General features: G+C 37.1%; 3 protein-coding genes and 1 long non-coding RNA gene across 7 annotated transcripts; 2 read left to right on the top strand and 2 right to left on the bottom strand.

The window, feature by feature from the left end:
* The first annotated feature begins 143 nt into the window (after positions 1-143).
* LOC117930939 (FACT complex subunit SSRP1) lies at positions 144-7,832 on the top strand. Its single transcript, XM_034851746.1, has 16 exons — positions 144-240; positions 1,035-1,220; positions 2,386-2,491; positions 3,257-3,393; positions 3,673-3,756; positions 3,845-3,939; positions 4,161-4,269; positions 4,461-4,547; positions 4,640-4,732; positions 4,920-5,117; positions 5,237-5,382; positions 5,467-5,614; positions 5,744-5,842; positions 5,938-6,120; positions 7,092-7,170; positions 7,296-7,832. The coding sequence occupies exons 1-16, from the start codon at positions 187-189 to the stop codon at positions 7,424-7,426; spliced, it is 1,935 nt and encodes a 644-aa protein (XP_034707637.1). The 5' UTR covers positions 144-186; the 3' UTR covers positions 7,427-7,832.
* A 400-nt stretch (positions 7,833-8,232) lies between these two features.
* LOC117929897 (pectate lyase-like) lies at positions 8,233-10,345 on the bottom strand. Its single transcript, XM_034850341.1, has 4 exons — positions 9,960-10,345; positions 9,171-9,822; positions 8,832-9,074; positions 8,233-8,743 (listed from the first exon to the last, which is right to left on the bottom strand). Exons 1-4 carry the CDS (start codon positions 10,163-10,165, stop codon positions 8,519-8,521), a joined length of 1,326 nt encoding a protein of 441 aa, XP_034706232.1. The 5' UTR covers positions 10,166-10,345; the 3' UTR covers positions 8,233-8,518.
* A 1,687-nt stretch (positions 10,346-12,032) lies between these two features.
* Positions 12,033-24,338, bottom strand: LOC117929664. Of its 4 annotated transcripts, none has more exons than XR_004653789.1 (3): positions 24,231-24,338; positions 15,812-15,908; positions 12,033-12,800 (listed from the first exon to the last, which is right to left on the bottom strand). It is a non-coding gene; the product is annotated as an uncharacterized LOC117929664 (long non-coding RNA). The 4 variants fall into 4 exon arrangements; XR_004653787.1 differs by having other exon boundaries at positions 24,227-24,338; XR_004653788.1 differs by lacking the exon at positions 24,231-24,338 and adding an exon at positions 16,160-17,368.
* LOC117929663 (auxin efflux carrier component 8) lies at positions 13,576-15,805 on the top strand. Its single transcript, XM_034850022.1, has 6 exons — positions 13,576-14,098; positions 14,574-14,751; positions 14,883-14,968; positions 15,074-15,231; positions 15,306-15,382; positions 15,469-15,805. The coding sequence occupies exons 1-6, from the start codon at positions 13,591-13,593 to the stop codon at positions 15,533-15,535; spliced, it is 1,074 nt and encodes a 357-aa protein (XP_034705913.1). The 5' UTR covers positions 13,576-13,590; the 3' UTR covers positions 15,536-15,805.
* Positions 24,339-25,001: the final 663 nt, after the last annotated feature.

A 25,001-nucleotide genomic window follows, 5' to 3' on the forward strand; every position in this document is an offset into this window, starting at 1 on the left:
GATATGTAGAGTCCTGCCCTAAAATTTCCTCCAAAACTAATCCATTTTGGCATTTTTCTTTTTCTATCTCCCCATTTTCGCGCCATCTGTCGGTGTGCGCAGTGCGCACTGCTGAACATGTATATAAGGGTTTCCTTCCCCAAACAACCTCACTTCATTTAGAGCTGTGCTCGCTCTCTCTGAACCATGTCGGAGGGTCATCTCTTCAACAATATCTCTCTCGGCGGTCGCGGCGGAACGGTGAGTCTCCTCGGCTCTGTCTATCTTCTGTTTACTTCTTCGTTTCTGTTGTTTTTTTCCGTTTCATATGTTCACGAAACCCTAATCGCTTTCGAAACCCTAATTATGTGTTTGTGTCCGTCCGAGACCATGCTTTAAGAGTTGTTAGGATCTAATTTATTCCCATACGTTGTGCGGGTTCGTGTCTCTTCTTGTGCTTGCTCTATGGAAGCCTAAGTTTTGCTTGTTCGAACATTTTTTCCCCTCTAATGCTTTGTCCGTAGGGTTTGCGAAAAGAAGTTCGTTAGACCTGGTTTTTCATTTTTTCATTTAAAAAAAAAAAATATTTCTGATGTGAATTGCAGAAGTTTAGTTTTGTGGAGATTCAGTTGGCTGGCAATGAATCTAAGCCACACTTCTTTCTTTATCTTGAAACCCTAAACTCATTCAATTGGTAGAAGTTTTCCCCTTTTTTGTATTGCTCATTAGAAAAAAAGATTGTTCCCCTTTGTATATAAAGAAATGGTGAATTTGGGTCCTTTGGTTTCTCAGCTTAGAATCTTACTGTAGGTTGTAACTTTATTTAGTTATTTATTTGTAACTGTATTATTATTATTATTATTATTATTTTTATTTATTTTTTATTTTTATTTTTATTTTCGGATTAACAAACTGGGCATCTTTGGGTAGTTACATTATCTCCGACTTTGATTCTCCAAATTCTGAATGTTGGAGAAATACTATGGGTGTTTCTTTCAGAATTTATTTTCTCACCTATTATGTGTGAATGCATATTTTGGTTCTTCTAAATGCAGAATCCAGGGCAGTTGAGGGTTCATCCAGGAGGGATATTATGGAAAAAGCAAGGAGGTGGAAAGGCTGTTGAGGTTGACAAATCTGATATTGTTGGGGTGACCTGGATGAAAGTCCCAAGAACTAATCAGCTTGGTGTTCGAGTTAAAGATGGGTTATATTACAAATTCACTGGTTTCCGTGAGCAGGTTATTTCAAGCCTCTTATCTCCTCTCTTGAATTTTCCTACTATGGGTTAAGAAAGTTGATTATGAAGGGATAAATTAACATGGGGAAAAAAATCAGTGGAATTCTTATTTCCCCTTAGCTTTTTGAAGCTTTGCATGCTTGGGAATTTACAGTGAGGTTTAGTATTCCAGAGGGGGCTGCTATAACTATTTTGGTTTTTGGTTTGCATTTGGAACAAAACTAATGCATGTGCCACCTCATTGAAGGCCTTTTTCTTTTTTTATCTGATCCATTGGGTTCAATGGAATGGTTACGAGTTATGGTTATCGAGGTATACCTTAGCACCCAGGCCAAAGGTGCAGCCACGCCCCAACTGTGGCGCCACATGCCTCATTGAAGATGTGTGGCTTGTCAACGAGGCAACACCTCATCTATATTTTTTTTATCTCCAAATCAGGGCAAAATAATGTCTTTTTTATTTTTTATTTTTTAAATGAATAGGGGAAACAACATCATTTGCCACTGTTTTTTTGAAGAAAAAGTGAACGTATCTTGCCAACAAGCTGTGCTTCATGTGTTTTTCTTTTTTGTTGTTGTTATTATTATTATTTTTCAACTAAGTGTAAGAGCAACATCATTTTGGCCCCTTTTTGAAAACCAAATGTTGTGTTGCCCTCTTATCTTAGGAAAGGGAACCCAAAAAAAAAAATGTTACACTTGTGACAATGTGTTGAAAAATGTCAACACTCAAAAAGTGCTTATGTTTTCATTTGTTTTTTTAGCGTGTCAGCACCAAAAAATATAGAAATTGATTATTCCTTTTTTCACTTTTACCCTTTTATTAGTGAAGTTTCTGATGCATATTGAAATTTCTTATTATTACATTATTCTTTGGAGGATGCTTCTTATAAAGGTTTAGGATTTTTTTATTTTTTATTTTATGTATTTTTTGGTTGCTTAAATAGGAGTTTGGATCATACTTGGTAACAACTGAGTGTTTGCATATTAAAATTTATAGTATTTTATAAAATTGTTCATTGCCTAAGGTTGTTCCTCACTTCACTCAAGTGTGTGCTTGGGTTGTGCCTACCCCAGAGGAGACCTTTGTGCCCAGGGTGCACCTTGCATGTTTCAGACTATAAATATACCCAGTACTGATCTCATGCTTCTGAACTTGTTTTGCAGGATGTCACTAATTTGACCAATTTTTTCCAACATTCTTGTGGAATAAACCCAGAAGAGAAGCAGCTTTCTGTGAGTGGCCGCAACTGGGGAGAAGTTGATTTAAATGGTTAGTGAGTATTTTATGATTGCTGATGTTTGCTGTTATTGCATTCCTTTTTTAATGATCTCTTTCTTGTCTCTTGTAGTTTTTACAGTTTCAGTTCCTCAGAATTCATCCACTTAAACTTATGGGCATGCTACCTCTGATTTGGCCTGTAGACTTTTTCTTTTAGATTTGTATGTTTTTTTCAGTTAAATATATTTGAAAATTATTTAAAGGAATTTTCACCATCTTAAGGCTAGTTTCCTGTAAAATTCTAGGAAGTTTTGAAGTTAAAAACTTAAAGTTATGCTGAGGATTTTAATGCCAGTATGAACTTGTAATTTCTCTGACTTCTTTGCTTAACTTATAGTATTTTCTGTACCTACTATAACATCACCTAGTGCAAGGAGTAGAGGACTAATATTGTTTCTATTCTATTATAAGCTCACAGATGACAAAGAAAAGATAATAAATGGCTCCTTTTATAAGCTACTAAATTTTAGGTGACTTTCTTCTGGTGAAAGTGCAGCTCGTAGCCTTATATTTTGTTTGGAATTTAGTCATATGCTTTTATAGATGCTGCATGCAGATCCTTTTTTTTTTCCCCTCAGCCTCTTTTTTTTTTTTTGCTTACATTTAGTTTCTATGTACTACGCTGTCCAATTTAACTCTTTTCCATGCCTTAGATTTTCTGCATTTCAGCTATTTTGTTGGCTTGATCATCTTTTGTTCCTTTGCTTCCATTTTCTGGTATGCTGTGAATAAACTAATCCTCCTTGCTTTTTGCAGGCAATATGCTGACTTTTCTGGTTGGTTCGAAGCAAGCATTTGAAGCATCTTTAGCAGATGTTTCACAGACACAGATGCAAGGGAAAAATGATGTCATTTTGGAGTTCCATGTGGATGATACAACTGGGGCTAATGAGGTTTGTTGCTTACAAATGCTGCCTACTTAATCTGAATGACTCAATATGGTAGTCTTCCTACAATTGATGCTTCTAGGTTCATAGTTTCCTGCAGTATCCTTCTGTCTAAACCTGGTTTCATTGGTGGCATGGTTAAAATCCTTGACTAGTTTACTTTTTCTTTGAGTAATTCTGTTGATCCTAATGCTTCTTTTTTTTTTTTTTTTTCACTCTTTTACATTGCTTTTTCTTGGGGTAATTCTGTTGATCTTTGTGACAATTTTTTTGGGTTGTGATCAGAAAGATTCATTGATGGAGATAAGCTTTCACATACCAAATTCCAATACCCAATTTGTTGGTGATGAAAATCGTCCCCCAGCTCAAGTGAGTTCTGTTTTTCTACTGTGTTAGAATTGTGCGTATGAACATCTACTTATTCCTTACTAATGACATGCGATGAACTTGCTGTTAGGTATTCCGTGATAAAATCATGTCAATGGCGGATGTTGGTGCTGGAGGTGAAGAAGCAGTCGTTACATTTGAGGGGATTGCAATTCTTACACCAAGGTAGATGTTGTTGAATGCTAACCGGGAATGAATATGTTTCTAGCAGGCTTCATCTTTCTTTGTCTGTTACAATAATTATTTGCCTTTTGAAAAAAAATCGTCTATAGTTATTTGTTAACCTATTGTACTTGTATTCTGTTTTTATTTTTTATTTTTTTATTTTGTTTTTTATCATTTCATCTCTTATACAAGTAGCTAATGAAAGCATTTGCTTTCTGTAGGGGACGGTACAGTGTGGAACTGCATTTGTCATTCCTACGCCTGCAGGGACAGGCTAACGATTTTAAAATTCAATACAGCAGCGTCGTTCGCCTTTTCTTACTACCTAAGGTTTTTCCCTATCTTGCATGCCACTAATATTCTGATTAGATGATGTCTTTCTGCACTACATGGGGATAACTAATCTGTTATTTATCTGTGGATTTATGTAATGTTTCTTCAAGTTGCAGTTGATTGCAGTTCTATTTTGGATAACCTATGCTTGTTTAAATTTCATATGGGATTGTTATGTGTTTGTGCAGTCTAACCAGCCACATACCTTTGTTGTTGTGACACTGGATCCACCAATCCGTAAAGGGCAGACTTTGTATCCACATATTGTGATGCAGGTATTGTTGGTTTATTAATGTTGATGGTAACCATTTTGGGTTTCTTGTAATTTTTATGCTTCCATGCACTGATTGTCTGCTCTCTTTTACAGTTTGAAACAGACTATGTGGTTCAAAGTGAATTGTCATTAAGTGAAGAACTTTTGAATACCAAGTACAAGGACAAGTTGGAGCCTTCATATAAGGTTATGGAATGAATGATGTTTCAACTCTTCAAGCCAATTTTTATACAATTCTGTTGTTTAATTGGGTTTAAATATGCATTGTATTTAGCAAATATGGTTGTATATATACCTTTGCACATCATTAATATGTGAACTTGTGTTCTGAATCCAAATGCATTACTGAGTATTTGTTGCCTTCAATAAACAGGGACTCATTCATGAAGTCTTCACCTTGATATTGCGTGGCTTGTCTGGTGCCAAGGTCACAAAACCAGGGAAATTCCGGAGCTGTCAGGATGGTTATGCAGTGAAGTCATCATTGAAAGCTGAAGATGGTGTTTTGTATCCACTAGAAAAGAGCTTCTTCTTTTTACCCAAGCCTCCTACCCTTATTCTTCATGAGGAGGTATAATTTCCTGACCATGTGATTTAATCTGGTTAGTTGATCTGGTTGATTTTATGTGGAATATGAAATTTTGTTGTCTTTTTTGCTTGATCTCATTAGTTTTATTGTATTTTATTTAGATTGACTATGTCGAGTTTGAGAGGCATGCTGCTGGAGGCTCAAATATGCATTACTTTGATCTTCTTATAAGACTAAAGACTGAGCAAGAACATCTCTTCCGGAATATTCAGAGGAATGAATACCATAATCTTTTTGACTTTATCAGGTTGGATTGAATCTCTTTTTTTTTTCATAGGGATAATAATTTTTGGGATGTTATTGAATCTCTTTTCCATTTGCTTCCATGCAGTGGGAAAGGCTTGAAAATTATGAATCTTGGAGATGTCCAAACCGCAGATGGTGTTGCTGCTGTTCTTCAGAATGATGATGATGATGCTGTTGACCCACATCTTGAGCGGATTAAGAATGAAGCTGGTGGAGATGAGAGTGATGAAGAGGTGACCTTTACTTTTCTCTCTCTTTTAGTTAATTTGTGAAGAATTCTTCCTTTTTGATTTTTAATTTTTTTTTTCATATGTCCTTGTCCATGTATGCATGGATGTTTTTAATCTGGTAAATTTCTGCAGGATGAAGATTTTGTTCTTGACAAGGACGACGGAGGCTCTCCTACTGATGATTCTGGGGAAGAGGAATCTGATGCTAGTGAAAGTGGAGGCGAGAAAGAAGTAAGCTATTTCATCTCATCTTACATTCTCAATCTTTTAAGAAATATCTATGTTAAGCTTGTGAACCATATTTACTCAAATTAATCAAATTCCAGAAGCCTTCCAAAAAGGAATCCAAGAAAGAGCCTTCTGCTTCTAAGGCATCTTCGTCTAAGAAGAAACCCAAAGATGGAGATGAAGATGGTTCAAAGAAGAGAAAACAGAAGAAGAAAAAGGATCCAAATGCGCCAAAGAGGGCTATGTCTGGTTTCATGTTCTTTTCACAAACTGAAAGGGAGGTGTGTTTCTCTTGCATAAATTACTGCTTCTCTGTTTATACATTTTTGTATTGATAAGATGTGATATCATATGATGCCATATATTTTTATGCACCTTTTTCAAATATGAGTCCGGTTTTTTTTTCTTTGCTTACATTGCTTAACTGAGTGTTTAGCCTAGTGACTAAATGCCAGATGGTGAGAGATTCAATCAAGAAAAGCTACTGTGTTGACATTTTGTGATGAATTAACACAACAAATTTGAAGTTTATATTTTCTTTTGTCTGTTTATGGGTTTCTGTGTTGTAAGAGGTTAGAGATTGGAAATGCTTTCTAATTGCCATTGTCCATGCCCTTTCATGACTACTTGATATTGTTACATACCACTGCATCCACCAGGGTTTCCGGAGCTATGTCATTAGATTTACTTGTAATTGTGGATTATCTTCACATAAATGCTCCTAAGTTTACATGTGCCACTTGAATTTAGGATTTTGATTACAATTTTTGCTGTTGATGTCGCCTTTTCCTTTCTTTACCTTGTTTGTTGCTGAGTATAGTAAGTAGGAATTTGGTGGTGAAACTATTACTGTGGTATTTGGAGGAAGCATTGCAGAAATTTCATTGTATATAAATTGTTCAGAATGGTGTCATCTCCAGGATTGATAGGATCAATCGTTATCCAAAATTTGCTAAGAATGTCATTTTGTGGTAGGACACTTGAAACTCCTACAAATTTCCTAGAATAAATGCCAAATGGGTTGCTCTGGTCTCATAGGCTTGCACTCTGCTCCTTTAAATTTTAAACAAAAGATCACCAATTAATAATATACCTCTGTTTGTTGTATATACGGACGTCAGGTGCTCCATCCATGCCATTTCCAAATGTTTTTTCTTGCTCTGTTTGAAATATTCGGAATTAAAGATTGCTGCATTACCTCTTTTATGTGGGCCAATAATGGATTGCTTGTATCATCATTTTTTCAATGCAGAATATAAAGAAAAGTACTCCTGGAATTGCCTTCACTGAGGTGGGGAGAGTTCTTGGTGATAAGTGGAAAAAGATGACAGGTATTTTTTTTAATGAATTTAATGTTTCAGTTTCATCATATCACTTCATCAGTTAGTTTCCATGTGCTTTAGATTATTATCAGTGGTTTAACTGATTTTCACCGTGCTGTACCCAATATGTGCAGCGGAGGAGAAAGAACCCTACGAGGCAAAAGCTCAAGCAGATAAGAAACGATACAGGGATGAAATTAGCGGCTACAAGAGCAACCCACAACCCATGAACGTAGACTCCGGGAATGAATCCGACAGTGAATAGTTTCACGAGTAGTATGAAGTTTCCATCAGTTATTGTTGCATTAACATTATAAATGATATAATTTTTTAGGATATATATATAGTAATGACTTATAATGCAATGCATCTATTTTTTATACATGCATGGTGATTCAACCATTCTTGGGCGGGTGAAATCTCTCATCTCAGATGCAGCTCCCCTCTCTCTGTTTGGTTCAGGGAAAGGTTCCAATGGACTCGGAAAGTTTAAACCTCAAGAAGCAATCTTATCGGAAATTGCAGTATATAAATGGCCTAATGAGCCATATTTATCTCATTTTCATCCCAGTTAAGTTTAGGGGCTCTTTTAAGTCTCTAAGGCTATTCCTCTTCCACGAATTTTTGTTTGAAATATTATATCTGTAAAAATTCTACTTTATTAAGATTTATGTTAAAGTTGGTTGGAAATGAAGATAATCAGGTTAGGGATAGGTAGGTTTGAACTTAAAAAATCTTGAGGTGAGCCCGGTTCAAACACTGGCCCTCTCTTGGTTGTGTATGATGTATATAATGGTATTTAACAATGATTTATTTTTTTTAAAGTGTTTTTAACTATGAAATATATATATATATATATATATATATATATATATATATATATATATATATATATATATAAATTGTAAAAGATTTCTAATATTTGATTATATATAAAATATATTTATATTTAATATAATTTAAAAAAAAATTAAAACTAAAAAATAAACATAGCAGGCATATGAAATTCACAACTTGTAGTGCAGGCGTAGTGTATGGCTTTGCATTTGGGGTAGAGTCAGAGCAGTGTGGTGGCTAAACTTGGATTTACAATTCATATTGTCAGAGTTATTGAAGTAGGAAAAGAAAGGAGTTACGAATTTAAAACTCTCATCTCGGCGCTTGTACCACAGATTAAATGCTCCACAACTAATTAGTAATTACATACATAATCAAGTAATATTGTAATAATAATGATACCCCATAAGATGGGCGGAGGAATTGGACCAAATGAAATTCTCTCCCCCACATCCACTTGGTCTTGGCTCTCTACACCTCATCTTCCTCTCCTCCTGTGCGTTTCATCCTCTTATCAGTGCTAACATGGTTGGTTCACCTTGCAGCCCAGCGACCCCGAAAAGCGAGTGAGCCTGTTAACAAATGTGCCAGGCTTCGCCTTTATCATGTCGTACCTGGTGAATGGATGCTTCTTTTTAGGGTCTCCTGACTGAACAAAGAATGCTCCGTTTTGTAGCAGATCCCCTTGTGAGATCCATGTCCAAGATTTCCACTCATCTGGGCTTGCATAGTCCCTCTTGGTCACCTGCCCAACCCCATCAACAAAAGCCATTCAAATGAGTCAAAAATCCTCCTATATCAGTATCAGTCATGGACTACCATTTTCTGTTTACCTCCTTGCAAGCCATATTTGGAGGGGCGATGAACCGGTTCCCCTGGCTTATGATGGTGGGGTTCTGGCTACCACCAATGGCATACATGAGCCAGTGAGTGTAATCGTTGTTGACAACATGGACGAAGCCATATCTGCATCTTGGCATTCTCTGGACTAGTCCTCTTCCATAATGGTTAAATGCCACTGTCACTTGCATGATCTTATCGCCCTGGAAATTATTGCTGCCACCAAACAGCATCACCTGCGCCATCATCCCCATATTCATCCTTATAATCATAAATAGTCAGAATTTGTGAATTCTCGGAAGGGATGGTTTCTACTTAATTTTTTCTACTACCTCATTGTGATTAGTGAAATGGCAGTTTGAAATGGTGATGGCTGTGGATGCCATGATCACATCAACAAGCCCATCCTTGCAGTTGGACATGGAGAGATGATCCACCCAGACGTTGGATGAGCCGAATATCGAAACCCCATCTCCATCACTGGCAGTTCTGAGGCCATAATGATCTACAGAGTCTCTAATCATCCCACCTTGAGCAGGAACAATGTCATGTATATGGAGGTTATGGATGATGATATTCTTCACAAACTGTATAGTAATGCCACAACCATATGCAATGTGAACATTAGCCCCACGGCCATCGATGGTCTTATTACCAGCCATGATCAGCTCCTGTTTCAACCTTATTATCATGTCGCGGGCAAATATGATCCAAAGTGGCTCCTTCTGGATCACAGCATGGCGAAGAGTACCGGGTTTTGGGTCGATCATGTCATTGTCTGAGGCATCAGTTACCAGATAGAATTCTCCATCCTTTCCTCCTGTAGTCCTGCGCCCGAACCCCAGCACACAGTCAGCTAGCTTCTTTCGGTTTTTAGCCCAGTCCTGCTTGCATCTCCAGCACCTGTCGATAGGGTTCGTGGCCATGCATGGACCTTTGTTACTCCTCAAGTTCCTCCTCGTTGTGTTGGTTCCCTGCATGGACCTGCGCCAATGATTTTACCAAACCTGGTAAGAGCTACTGATTCGACCAAAAGCTTAAATTGTTTAAGTTATTGGGTAAGAGATGACTAAGACAATGATTGGACTAATAAATATTGGTCTAGTTAAGATAAGACCCACTTGCGGACATTCTTGTTGAACTGGTTGGTGACCTCTTCCGGGTTCGGTTGATAGGCCTCCAATGCAGCCTTCTGGGCCTCCTCAGCTCGCTTCTGCCACACCTCATCAAATTCTCCGATGTGGGCTCGAATCGACGGAGCCAACACAGCAAATGCAAAGAAAGACAACAACAAAAGACTACTGAACTTATATGTCCCCATTTTCATGATCGTATGCTATTCCTTTTCTCTTTCTATTTGCGACTATCAAATGTAAGAAATTAACCAGGGTCCAGGGTCTAGCCCCTTGGCTCTTCAGGGTCAGACCTAAACTGACCAACCCACTGAACCAGAGTGAAATTTGTCTAGGCTTGCTGCATGGTTTGGCTTGGCCAAATTAAAAATGAAGAAGTGGAGTTGAGGATATGGGTTATATAGTGGCATCCAAAGGAGTCTAAATTGAGGAGTTTGAGCGGGAGATGTGGGCGTCCACTGTCTCGTAACTGTTTGGTGAGGTCCTGTCCATACAAATTTTGATACTTGACTTGTGGGTAATGGGTATATAACTATTTTCATCTCCCTCTCTAACACCCCGTTTTCATGGGGGCAATTCTGATCACTGATATGGATATTTTGCATTGACAAATTGGTTGATTTTACAAGCCCCAGTATAAATAGGATGCTAAAGTCTATTTTAGCAAGGTTTTTGAAAAAACTTTTCAAGGGACAGATTTTGCTAACAAAAAATTAATACAAAATCATTTCAAAATCGGGTTTTTGACTTTTTCTATTCAATTAAAAAATAAATACTATCTTAATTAAATGTGATCCTATTTTAATAAAAATACCCTTACCTTTTAATGTCCATTTTTAAAACAAAGGAAGAAAAAGAAAACAAAATTAATAAGAGAAGGATTCATGATGAAAAAAAAAAAGAAGGAAAAAGTGTGATGAAAATAAATGAAGTGTATATTTATTCTAAGGTAGTCAGTCATATTTAAAGTTTTCATTATTTTTTTTTAATGGGGAATTATTTAACCTTTGGCTTTAGGGTTGGAAATTTAATTAAGGGAGTTCAATAATTATTAATTTAGTTTTTTTTTTTTTTTTTTTTTTTTGTGAACTTAGATAGTGACTTCTTATTAATTATTTATTTGCATAATGTTTAATACCATATTATTTTTTTTTCCAAAAAATAAAAGCTTGGATCATCCATTCTTCTATATTCTCTATCAAGAAAAAGATAAGTAACATGTCTTATAAAGTCAAAGATTTTCTAATCCAATCCCCATTATTTTGAAACTTCAACAAATTTAACTTCACGAATTGAAGTTGGCTCGAAGTCCAGTATCACTTTTTCAACAATTCCCACATCGAAAAAGGAGAGATATCATGAACCTCGAGCAATTACAAGTCAGGAATTCACTCAGATGCTCATGAAATCCCAATTAGCAACCTAAAAACTCTTAACAAAAGTAAGGAAAAAGGTGAAGGAAATTAGGATTTCTCATGGAAGGAAAGGAATATGTGAAGCTTTAACTTTGAGTTATTTTAACTGTTAAAAGGTAAAGTAAAAGAAGAGGAAAGACAGCCTGAACAGAAGAATGGAATACACCATTACAGATATAGGATAGTAACTATGATATCGGACTGCTTTTCCTTCCTGTGAATATATATATATATATATATATATAGAGAGAGAGAGAGAGAGAGAGAACACAAACAACATTCTTTCCTTCTATTGTGAGAACAGTACTGGAATACGAGTGAAGATGCTGCTAAATGTACTGCACTTTTGCTTATTGGATGCTTTCTAACTAAAGCAAATCTTCTAAGATGTATTTTGATATTTTCTTTTAACACAGCACGTGTGCGTGTGCGCGCGCATGTGTTTATTGAGCTTTTCGCTAAGATGGCTTGATCTTGAATACCCAACTCAGAAATCTATGATGATCTGGGTTAAAAATGAATTTCAGGAGTACCCAACTCAGCTTTACCCCTAATGGTGATAGCTGAGTTGCCTTACTGTAAAACTTAAAAACCACCAGGAATCTACTTTTGTGGCATCACCTGGAAACCAAGTTACATCCAATTCTGGAAACCCAAATGATATCATTTTGTTATCTCAAATTCTCAATCAATCAAATGTTAAAGTGCATCATGCTTGTGATGTTTAACATACATTGTGTCTCCAGAAACCATGTGTTCTCAGCGTAGAAATACAGAATGCGTACCAGTTTCAGTTGTAGTTTGTACCAGAAAAGTGCAGACAGATTTTGGAGAATAGACTTTGTCGTTGAAATTTGTCAACCACGAGAATTGAAGTAGATGATACTGGGTGGTGGTGCCAACCAAACCTGCATAAATTCCTCCAAGTCGGGGAATGCAATCTGATCATAATTCTGTTCCTCATTCCCCCTCTCTTCACCCAACAAGCATCAGACAACCTTTAGCTCCACTATGGTCAAGTGGTGGTAGAATCTGGGGAACCCTGCATTCAGGTCAGCTTGCAAGTTACTAGCAGAGAGATTCACTCGACTTTTGAAACTTCTAAAGGTTTTTGTGGGTGTGCCTTTAGAAAATAGTCATGGATGTCCTGTTAATCTCATGGTGATCATGGAAAACATTCAATGTATAGGATATTTTTTCAGTCCCAAAACAAAGACAACTTGAAGAAAGAGGAATAGGTCTTTTCTGGCAAAATTTCACATTTTAAAAAGCAAATTCCCCACAACACTTATTCTCAAACTTTTGACCAAATTAAACAAAAATTCTTCCTTCGCCACTGTTATTAACTCATTATCTCAATTACTTCTCTTGCAATACACTTCTTTATTCTTCCCTCCTACCATTTGTGAATAACCTGAAAAGACATTCAAAAGCAATGTAGATCATAAGTAAAAAATACCTAGAATGAAGGGACACACCATCCATTTCGATAAAGAAATGGCATGTTGGTCATTTGCACTTTATTCTTTGTAAAACAAAAGGAATGCATCAGTCAGAGCAGCAGGCCAAAATCACCAGCATAGCAGATTAAATGACTAAAATACCACAAAGATGAAGGAAAAACAGAGAACATGAGTATCCTTTTCCTTTTTTAATCTTTAAAATCAAGTTTATAAAATTTAAAGCCTATTGGGAAAGGTTTAGGGTTAGCCTATAGCTCTCCTTTGCCAAAAGAACCAATAGGCCAACAGAACAAAACCACAAGAAAACTGGAATCAACCTTTTTACTTGTGACCAAAATATCCTGAATTTTCGTTGATAAAGAAATCCTCTTAACTGTATGATAACCATCTTTACCGTTGTTAGTTTATATATCACAACAGAATTTATATATACACACACCAAAAGTAGATTAATTTAAATCATATCATATAAGAAACATTGACAATCAAAATTACGAAAAGAGTATATGTGGAAAAGTAAGGACTATGTTTGGATCCTGAAAAACATAATCTCAGCCAAAGGTTATCATGGGAATTGAGAAAACTTTTGAGGAAGCTTTTAATTAAAACAAGCAATCCCGCCTTTCGTTTTCAATAATCTAGCAAAGCAACCAAGAGACCATATTACAGTTTTATCACCAAGGGTTCATAGGAGTAATATAAAAGCAGTAGATATCCAACACCCTTTGACCAAGAGCTGCCATGATTTCTCTGGCTGATGTCTACCACGTTGTGGCAGCCACTATCCCTTTGTATTTTGTCATGATCTTAGCCTACATCTCTGTGAAGTGGTGGAAGATCTTCACACCAGAACAATGCTCAGGCATCAACAAGTTTGTGGCAAAATTCTCAATTCCACTATTGTCCTTCCAGTTGATCTCTGAAAACAACCCCTACCAAATGAATATGAGACTCATACTCTCCGACTTTCTTCAGAAACTGCTTGCCCTCATTTTATTGGCAACAATTGCAAAAATTAATTCCAGAGGAAGCTTGACTTGGGTCATAACAGGGCTATCTTTGTCAACATTGCCCAACACTTTGATCCTGGGAATTCCACTCCTGAAGGCCATGTATGGGGATAAAGCCGCTGGACTCCTTTCCCAGATAGTTGTCTTGCAGAGCTTAGTTTGGTACAACCTGTTGCTGTTTCTTTTTGAGCTCAATGCTATGAAGGCAGTGTCAGCAACAACACCATTAGAGGCTGCAGGTAGGTATTCAACTATTCAATGCATTTGGAGGCTATTGATTTCACAATATCAATTACATCATGCATATAGCTGGCATTCGTGTAATGAGCCTGTCATTTCTGTAGCCTAATTTGAATGCCTAGTACATGACTCAATCTTAATTCAGTGCAGCCAACTCTGATCACAGAAGATAACCCAAGTTAGTTGCAAGTCCTTTTAGGTTTCTCTCCATTTCATTTGCATGTGTACCAGCTAACATCCAACCTAGGAGAATTGCCTTCGAAATTCTATAACATCGACAAATGTATGTAAACACACTAACATCGTAGTAATCTTCAATCTCTACATAGAGTCACAATAATATCAACTTATCAAATTGGCATTTGGTCCAAAATCCTATCACATGGTCCAACATCAATCCCAATATTACTTTATTACATTAGTGTTTGCAAGTGTTTTTCATTTAAAGTCCATAATTCATTTTCTGTTTTTAAGTGGAGCTGGAGGCCCCACAAGAAGCACAACCGAAAGAGGAAAGGGAGGAAGGAAAAACAACAGCTACAAGAAAAACCAAGACGATGCTCATTCTCCGCATAGTGGGAAGAAAGCTCATGATGAACCCCAATACTCATGCAACTATAGTCAGCCTTATTTGGGCATGCATACGCTTCAGGTAAGCTTTCAGGAGCACCACACAGATCACAAATTCTTTTATGTCATTAAATTATTCAGCTTAAGGTTGGATAGCCCAAAAAATTCCTAGTCTCTTGAGTGACCAAAGCAAAAGGTTTGAACCTGTTGTAGGTGGAATGTAAAATTGCCAGGGGTTGTTGATGACTCAATATCAATATTGTCAAAAGGAGGACTTGGTATGGCAATGTTCAGCTTAGGTATGGTTAAGCATTAGTATTTAATTGCCAAGAATTTCTGACAGTGACCACACAAAAACCACTAAATAATTTTTCTCTTCAACTCCTTTTCATGTCACTCAACAGGTCTTTTCATGGCTTCACGTCCAAGCATTATAGCATGTGGGACCCGGCTGGCAGTATTAGCCATGGGAATGAAGTTCTTAGTAGGCCCTGCAATAATGGCAGCATCTGCCAGTATCACTCTCTCGAGGGGCACCTTGTTTAAAGTGTCAATTGTGCAGGTGCTCGAATTTTTTTTTTCCTCCTGTAGTCTAAAATGAGGTTACAATCCTAAATAATGTGCTGTATTCTGCAGGCATGCCTTCCTCAAGGAATTGTTCCATTTGTTTTTGCCAAAGAGTATGATATCCATCCAGACATCTTGAGCACCGGGTAATTGATGTTTCTACGCAACCTAACAATTGAACTTTGCATAAAATCCAAGTAGATTTTGAGATATGATTTTGTTCTGCATATAGGGTAATCTTTGGCATGCTCATTGCACTGCCAATAGCATTGGTCTACTACTTCCTACTGGCATTGTAAGCTATAGTGCAACCCAAACGATATGATTCTGGCATAACCAGGAGAGGGCTGAAGCATGCGGGATGGATAGTGGAGGTCTAATTCAATTTATTCAAAGTTCTTTGAAATGTGATATGACTAATTTTACACAAGGTATATTCACTAAGACTATTAGCAAGCTTACAAATGCATAATGTGAAATCAGTTGTGTAATTTTACTGCTTTGATATACATTAAGGAAAAAAATAGTAGAAATTCAAGGGAAACATGTGATGTGAACAGGGACAGATAAAGTACCTTTTTAATGCTTAGGCAAAGATGACTACAAGCTTCCAAGTATTCATTTCATCAACTTTCCTGCTGTCACTTGGCCCCAGAGTCTGTTAACCCTAACCTAAAAAAATGAACATTCAACACCTGACCATGAAACAGTCATGAAAACTTAAGTATTGTTCTCTTGATAAAAATTTTATGCTTCATTATAAAAGATAATCAGTTCATTGATTTGAAGCACTTGTGCAGAAACGCTCTATGTATCACAAGCTTGAAAAACCAAGTGACTACAAAACAAAATATACCTTTCTTCTTTGATAATGGAAAGCATACAAATTGACATGAATCTAAACTTATGACAAATTTGCAAACCATTTCTAGGGTGGGTCGCATTTTAGACAATTATAAGCATGTTGCTATCCAGGTCACCATGAGACCTAAACTTCCACCATTTTTTATTCCTCCTGTATCTCAGCAACACCACATAAGCATCACACCATTAAGTTTCTCTTCCCATATATCATGCATCCCTGCTACTCTATTTATCTTCTGAACAATGACTAAGAAGTCAGAGATGGTGCTGTATTCCTGGCAAGAGGAAGACAGTTCAAGTTCCGGATAAATACCAAGGCGTAAGACTATAATTCATTCTGAAAATGAGGGTGCACTTGAACATCCTATGAAAGTGAAAGTGGTCCAACATGGCTTATATAGGATTTAAAATGTAATAAGTTTCTTAACATCATTTTAGATGAGTCTCTTTGTCTGCTATGTAAAGGACATTGGTCATCAAATGATGTAATTCCAATTTTCACTATCATTTACAGTGATCAGTCCATTCTGTTCAATGGTTCCATCCAGTATTGTTAAAGCAAAAGGGGATATCAAAGCGATAAGACTCCTTTTAGTTTAATGCAAAAGGTGACAAGGATGAGAGTTAAAGCAAGAGGAAGACAGTTCAAGTTCCGGATAAATACCATGGTGCAAGACTATAATTCATTCTGAAAATGAGGGTGCACTTGAACATCCTATGGAAGTGAACGCGGTCCAAGGCTTATATAGGATTTAAAATGTATTAAAGTTTCTTAACATCATTTTAGATGAGTCTCTTTGTCTGTTGTGTAACAGACATTGGTCATCAAATGATGTAATTCCAATTTTTACTATCGTTTACAGTGATCAGTCCATTCTAGTATTAAATTTTCATCCTCATGGTGTCTTATAAAGTCAACAAAATAGTAATAATTATTCTAAGTGTTAAATATTATATCCCACATTGTAAGAGACATTATATTGTTTAGAGAAGAAATTTACCTTTTCTAAAGGCTTATTCTAAATTTCCAAATATCCAAAAATCAGAATAAAAGCACGATAAGATAATGAGCATCCTAGAGAAGCTTTAGGCATCATCATTATTGTCATCATTGAAATTAAAATTGTCATAATTTCCATCAAGAATAGATTGATAGCCCTCCACCTCATTATCCCAATGATTGATAATATAATGTTTTATAATATACTTTTTTTTTTCTTTTAATCTGATCTTAGATTGAATTAAATGACAATCTATGTGTAATCTTCACCCATTGTCAAAGGCAACTGCCTTGAGCCTTATCCCAGGGTGATCGCCTCGGCATCGCCTCTTTGAAGCCATCTTGCCTAGGCGTCACCTCTTTGAAGCCACCTCACCTAGGTCTTCAAGAGGAGACTTTATTTCCCCCCCTTGTTTGGTGGCCCTGGTGACCCAAGCAATCGCCTTTGACAACACTAGTTCCATCTCAATGAAAATTCTGTATGGCAAAAAAATGACTCACATTGCCATGGGGAGTATTCAACAATTTAAGATTCATATCTAAATAACTCATCCCGTGACATATCCTAGAACTGCTAGAACACTGAGTTTTAGGCTACCACTTTTTTAGAATGACCTGCTAATCCAGAAAAAATAACAAATATATAATGTAGATCTGGTTGCTTTATTTTAACCTAATATTCTGGGAAAAGTAGATATTTCATTGAATATGATGTAAAGTCTAATTCCACATCATCGGTCCAGCCTTCTAGCTAATATATATAAACATTTCATCATGCTGGAAAATGGCCTGCCTTGCTTCTTCCATGCAGTATGCATGGCTAATTGGTTCCTTGTGCAACAAGGCTCTTGCAACAACACAATCTACAACCAGTGACTAGCATGATGTGCAGATTTTTTTTTTTGATAGGTAAAGGAAAATTCATTAAAAGCCAAAGAGGCTAAAGAAAGAGTATACATGGAGTATACCAAGATACATAGGAGCAAAAGACAAAAGGACAAACAAGCCTGACCCTTACTTGGTAGCTAACCAGTCTACAAAATCTATCAAAGAGAAAGTGTGTTCCTCTATATACACCTTAGCCCAATTCACAAAAGTATACAAAAAAATGGATTTAATTTCTTGGTCGTTCCTCTCAACATTGTCGAAGGCCCTCCTATTCCTTTCTTTCCAAATGGTCCACATCAAGTAGAGGGGGGCAACTCTCCAAGCTTTCTCCTTTTTCTTGCCCACAAAGGATCCATGCCATCCCAAGAGGTTCCTTTTCATAGAGGAGTGCATCACCCATTGCACCCCAAAAAGGGAGAAGATTAGAAGCCATAACAATCTGGCCTTCTCACAAAACAAAAGAAGGTGATTTGTGATTTCCTCTTCATTTTTACACAAAAAGCACCTGTTGGGGATGCTCCAACCAAATCTCTTCAGGCGGTCAATGGCGAGCAGCCTGCCCCAAGCCACTTCCCAACCAAAGAAGCTAGCCCTAATTGGAACCCAAGGCGTCCAAATAGTTCTAGCCGGGAAGGGGGGGTCTAATGCCCCTTGAGAGTGAGCTATAAAAAGACTTGATTGAAAAGGTCCCATTCTTGTTCTCTTTCCATCGGAGCAAGTCATCCACACCTCTTCTAATGGTCAAAGGATGAAACTTGCTTAACAAGCTTCCTACTTCTCCCACCTCCCAATCATTTAGGTGTCTATTAAAACGAAGCCCCCAGCTACCCCCAACTCTGTTTTCCTCCCAAGTCTCAGCAACCCAACCTTCTTTGTCGATGGATAGATTAAACAAGATGGGGAAAACATCTTCCAAAGATTGATTTTCACACCACAAGTCCTTCCAAAACTTCACTCTAGTGCCATCCCCTACGATGAAGCGGGAGTGAGATCGAAAGTTCTCCTAACCATTTCTGATGGCCTTCCAAACCCCTACCCCATAACGGTTTCTTACACCTTTGGAGCACCATCCCCCCTCTTGAAGGTCGTACTTTCTAGAGATAATTTGCTTCCATAGGGACTCATTCTCGTTAGCAAATCTCCACAACCACTTCCCAAGTAGGGCCTTGTTAAAAATAGCTAGACCGCGAATGCCCAAGCCTCCATCCTTTTTAGCGGCACAAATAACCTACCAACTCACCAAGTGAGGTCTATTCTCTAAGGCGCCACCGCCCCATAAGAAATCCCTTTGGATCTTTTCAAGCCTTGCATACACCCTCTTGGGAATCACAAAGAGAGAAAGAAAGTAGGTTGGGAGGCTAGAGAGGGTGCTTTTTAACAAGGTAAGTCGGCCACCTTTGGAAAGGTATTGCATTTTCCAAAGAGACAACATTTTCCTGAATCTTTCTTTCACTACATCCCATACCCTAGTGGATTTGTAGGGGGCTCCAAGGGGAAGACCCAGGTACGAGGTGGGTAAACTCCCAATCTTACATCCCAAGACCGAGACGAGAGTCTCCATAGGAATCCTTCCCCCACCGGGATGGCCTCAGTTTTGCTCAGATTAACTTTTAATCTTGAAATTGCCTCAAACCACATGAAGGTTCAGCTAAGATATTGTAATTGATCTGCATCGGCATCACATAAAATCAAGGTGTCATCGGCAAATAAGAGATGGGACACGATCAGCCCCTCTCTTCCTCTTCCTCTCACTTTGAAGCCATAAATAAAGCCCCCATTTCTTGCACTTGACAACAGTTGGCTAAAAGCTTCCATGGCAAAAAGGAAAAGATAGGGGGAAAGAGGGTTGCCCTGTCTCAATCCCCTAGAGCTACGAAAGAAGCCCGAAGGGCTCCCATTGATGAGGATCGAGAAGGTAGCCATAGAGCAGCACCATTTCATTCAATTAATCCATCTATGCCCAAATCCCATCTTGGACATCACATCCATAAGAAAGTCCCAATTGACATGGTCAAAAGCCTTCTCAATATCTATCTTAAGAAGGAGGCCCGACGTGTTGTCTTTCAACCTAGAATCAAGGGCCTCGCTAGCAATTAGAACAACGTCCAGAATCTGTCTCCCATGGACGAAAGCTTGCTGAGAATCAAAAATACCTCCCCCATCACTAATTTCAACCTATTAGCAAGGACTTTGGCAAGTAATTTGTACACACTCCCTACCAGGTTGATTGGTATGAAGTCTCTTAGGTCTTCGACCCCCTCCTTTTTAGGAATGAGCAAAAAAAACGTGGAATTTAAGCTTCTCTGGAAGGTCCCATGGAGGTAAAACTCCCTAAAGAGCCCCAAAATCTCTAATTTAACAACATCCCAAGTCCTAACAAAACAACCAAAAGGCCATTGTGAAGCCATCCGAGCATGGGGCTTTGTCACCGCAGTAGTTGTTCAGGGCTGCAAAAATTTCTTCCTCAGAAAACATAACTTCTAGGCTGCTGGCCAAGTCTTCTCCCAACTCCTTGAAGTTAAGACCATTAATACTAGGCCTCCAATCCCCTAATTCTGAGAGGAGGGACTAGTAGGCTCTGCAAACACCTTCTTTTATTCCATCAATAGAAGAAAGAGACACCCCATTCACTCTAATTTTAGACAGGAAGTTCCTCCTTGCCCTAGCATTAACCATTTTGTGGAAAGACTTGGTATTTTTATCACCTTCTCTTAACCAAATTTCTCTTGACTTCTGTCTCCAAGAAGTTTCTTCCAGAAGAGCCCATTTCTTATAGTCCTCAAGAGCCAGATTTTTAGCCTCCACTTCTCCAGGAGCAAGAGAGTTCTCATTCTCCTTGGCCTCCCAACACTGCAAGCGAGAGAAGGCCTTTGCTCTATTGAAAGAGACATTGCCTACCACCTCCTTGTTCCAATTCTTTAAATCCTTCTTGAGCGCTTTGAGTTTCTCAGCAATGCAGTGGCTGCTATAGCCTTCAATTGAATAACCATTCCACCAGCTTCTTACTAGGTCTTTGAAACCTTCTATTTTCAGCCACATATTTTCAAAATGGAAGGGGCTTTTGCCTGAAGAGAAGCCTCCAGCTTCTAGAACTATGGGACTGTGATCAGAGACCAGATGAGGAAGAGCAGATTGTGTGATGGCAGAAAAGTGGTCCTCCCATTGGTTCGAAATCAGGAAGCGGTCTAGTCTAGAGGTAGCTTGATGGTTCAAACCCCCTATCCAAGTGAAAGGACCTCCAGCCAAGGGAAAATCCCTTAGCCCCAACTCCCCTATCACCTTTGAAAATCTCCTCATTTCAACTGTGAGACTAGGAGCATTCCTTCTTTCCTCTGGGAATCTTACAGCATTAAAGTCCCCTCCTATGCACCAAGGGTCCTCCCAAAGGAAACTATGTGCATGGATGCTTCAAAGTATGCTATGTATAGTGTTGGACATGACATAACAATGTTAGGTATGGGTTATATCCTTGATATGCCTATTGACCAAATGTGTAAACAACAAGTGTCTCTCACAAAGAAGAATCCTTAGATTCACATTGTATATTTCATCTTAATTATATATTTCAATTCAGCATGTGGCGTAGAATGAGAAAAATGGAAATTAGGTTATTTTAGTGATGTCTTTAACCTAATATTTATACCTAAGTCCATATAGCACACATTTAACAAATTTGTGATTCTGATCTTATTCATGGAGAAAAGCACCATGCTCCTGTTATTCAATTAGAAAATCACCTGAATGGAATGGCCAAAGCAATCTGAACCTCATAGGACAGTATATACATTGAGCAGTTGTGATACTTCATGCATTTTGTTAAGCTACTAACTTTCTTAAATTAGGTTGTGGCCCAACTATGTATATCATGCTCTAACACCCTTTCTCGCATGTGATAAGCTACCAACTTTCCTAAATTAAGTGGTGGGGCAGTTATGTATATCCTGTTCTGTCAGAAAGATACCGAACAATTGGAAATGACAATGTTGTCGTATCTATTGATTGCAAATTTACATTCTTTTTTAATATTCAAATTAGAAACATAAGATGCCTAGAAAAAAAGAGGGCACTACTTTAATACAATATAAATATACAATGCATGCCAAAAGCCAAAGAAACCAAACTAAGTTTGATTGGCACAAGCCTCACTTAAACTCTATCCAAGCTATCAATAAAATTTAAGTAAGACATATTAACATTCCCCAATCCCAAAGAATCTTTGATCAAGCAAACATATATTTGAGAGTGAGATCTTGCTTTGCCAATTTGGAACATGTCAATCCATGAAAATTATTTCAATTCTGCTCTTCCTAAAACAAGACAAAACAAACCTAAGGGTCATCTTGCACGCTGCCTTGTTACCCTTATCCACAAAACCACCCTGCTTGCAATGCAAAGCATCCTTGAGAAACTGATGAGGACCCATGACACCTTCAAAAAGGATAACAAAAAAGACCATAAACTGACCACAAAGTGCAAGCTCATTCACAACAAATGAAAATATGGTTAGCAAAATACTCTTTTGTTTGCCTAGATTACTTTAATCAACCAATGTCCAGCCCCCCTTCTCATAAGTTGATTGGCATAAGAATCTTCTCCTGCATCATCTCCAAAGAAAGAAACCAACCTTAGATGGAGCAGTAGAATCCCTTATGTTACCAGCTAGAAATGACTAAGAGCCTCCCAACTTAAAGATCAGCAGAAATACTTATATAGGGATAATCATAATTACAAACCCTCTTCACTAATCTATCTTCACAAACACCCAGAACAACAAAGGGGAAAAGAAGCTGCAAAACCAGCTTTACTACAACTCCCAATCATGGGAACCCTCAGAAACTTTGGGTTATAATGACCCTAGTTATCCACCTATCCAAAAATCAACTGCCCAAGTATTTTTGCTAGCTGTGAAGTTGAACAAGTATGGGAAACAATATTTCTAATAAGACTTCACACACCTAACATCACACCAAAACTTGGTCTTTAGATCATCACCCATGAAATACTCATCCTTGATTGGAAGGCAGCTCACCCTCTTCTAATAACTTTCCAAAAGCTTGTCACACAAGATTCCCTCCCTCCCCCTGGACACCAAGTTCCATCCAACTCCCCATACTTATCCAAAATAACTCTGTTCCATAACTATCCTGCTTAACATCAAACCTCCATAAAAACTTGCTAAGAAAAGCCTTGTAGAACACCAAAAGGCTCGTTGTTCACACAATAGTTTCTCTATACATGCTTCAAGGAAAGTTCTAGTGAATGCAGTATGGTGAGACTTGAGAGAACAAAGAATAGCAGTAGGATGCCTTCAAACAATAATGGGATTCAAAATATTCTTTAGGGGTTGAGTTCATTATGTTTAAGGAACAGTCTAAGCATGCAAACATATTGTTAATCATAACCCTCAACTCGGCAATAACTGAATCAGAATCCTTGAGCTTGTGTAACTATGATGTTATGCCAATCTTTCTTTCTTGCAGAGACATAAAAATTATATGGATTCCATAAGTGTCTATAACTGTAAGAGTTTGAATTCTATGGAGGCAGAACGATTCCCATCTGGCTCTAAAAAACTTGGAATGGACAATTGCATCCCTTGGAATGGAGACACAACAACAATCATAGAAGAAAAGAAGGCAAACTTTTTCTGTTCCATGATATGCAAAGAAAGTTTACTCATTTTGGATGCTATAGAAGATGTAAGCGAAATCAAACAATTTTATTTTGCAGGTGCAAATTTCAATCTAATGATTACATTTCTACAGTACATATAATCACTCCCATTTTCTATATTACTTTCTCATAAATCATGTTGGAGACACCCAGAAGGATAATAAAAAGAACGCCCTCTTGTTGTGGACACTTACTTCTTTGATTTCAAACACAAACATTTTCAAAACCCTCCTAATTCCTTCAGAAGTTTCAAGTGTATGTATTGGTTCTCATAGATTACATATTCTAAACCCACCAAAATTTTCTAATAACAAATAGAAAATAACATATTGGGTTCCCTGAGTATAAACATTTGAAAGTTCTTCATTCCCCATTTGATTGCTGAGAAAATGTGGGAAACTCCTCCACTCATCAGGGCCTAATACCAACTATTCACTTAGTCTGCCTTCGGATAAACCAGACCAACATCAAAGCAACATTCATTTTCCTTCCCTTCCCTCGGTTTTCTCAGCAACCAAATAGAGATTGGAAACTGCAACACAAAATCAAGTGAGATGAAACTTACTTACAGAGGATCAGAGCATGTGGGGTTTGACTCCATTCCAATATTGCCCTCTGTATGAACACGCACTGGGCCCTCACATTAGGCTCATGGGTCACTTTCAGCAGATTTTTCCTTTTTCCATTTTTTTTCCCTTCTTTTTTTTTCAACATCCCTATTCCATTCAACTTCCCGTTTCTACTTTTAACATGTATCATAAAATTTAATTTATTAAATAAGATATAAATAAATAAAATTAAAGTATAACAATACAAACCAATAAAATTTAAATACAAAGTCATTTTATCTCATATATATATATATATATATATATATATATATATATATATATATATATACACAATTTCTCTTGATATTATAATAAGACAAAGTTATGAAATATTGTTTATTTTAAGGATATTTAAAAAAATTTAATACTTATTATTTAATAAATTAAATTAAATTATATTTAAATTATTTATTTATATTTTATTTTAAAAATTATTTAATAAAATTAATTTAAAATTTATTTTAAATCATCCAATTTACATATTCACTTTACCAGGATCGAAGAATATTTACATTTACAATAGGGTACGGACTTTCAAATAATTTAATAAACATCTGAGACGTCCTTGGGCAGGGAATATATGATTTGACATCACTAATTGAAAAGAGAAAAAGTGGGGTTTTGAAAAGAAGTTAAGCATGCTATTCTACTTTAGATTTTTACAATATAAATATTGAATAAATTATTTTTTTATTTTTTTATTTTTTATTTTTAATATTGTTTCTTTTA

The sequence above is a fragment of the Vitis riparia genome, chromosome 14 (genome assembly GCF_004353265.1).
Source record: "Vitis riparia cultivar Riparia Gloire de Montpellier isolate 1030 chromosome 14, EGFV_Vit.rip_1.0, whole genome shotgun sequence".
In the NCBI taxonomy this organism is placed as follows: domain Eukaryota; kingdom Viridiplantae; phylum Streptophyta; class Magnoliopsida; order Vitales; family Vitaceae; genus Vitis; species Vitis riparia.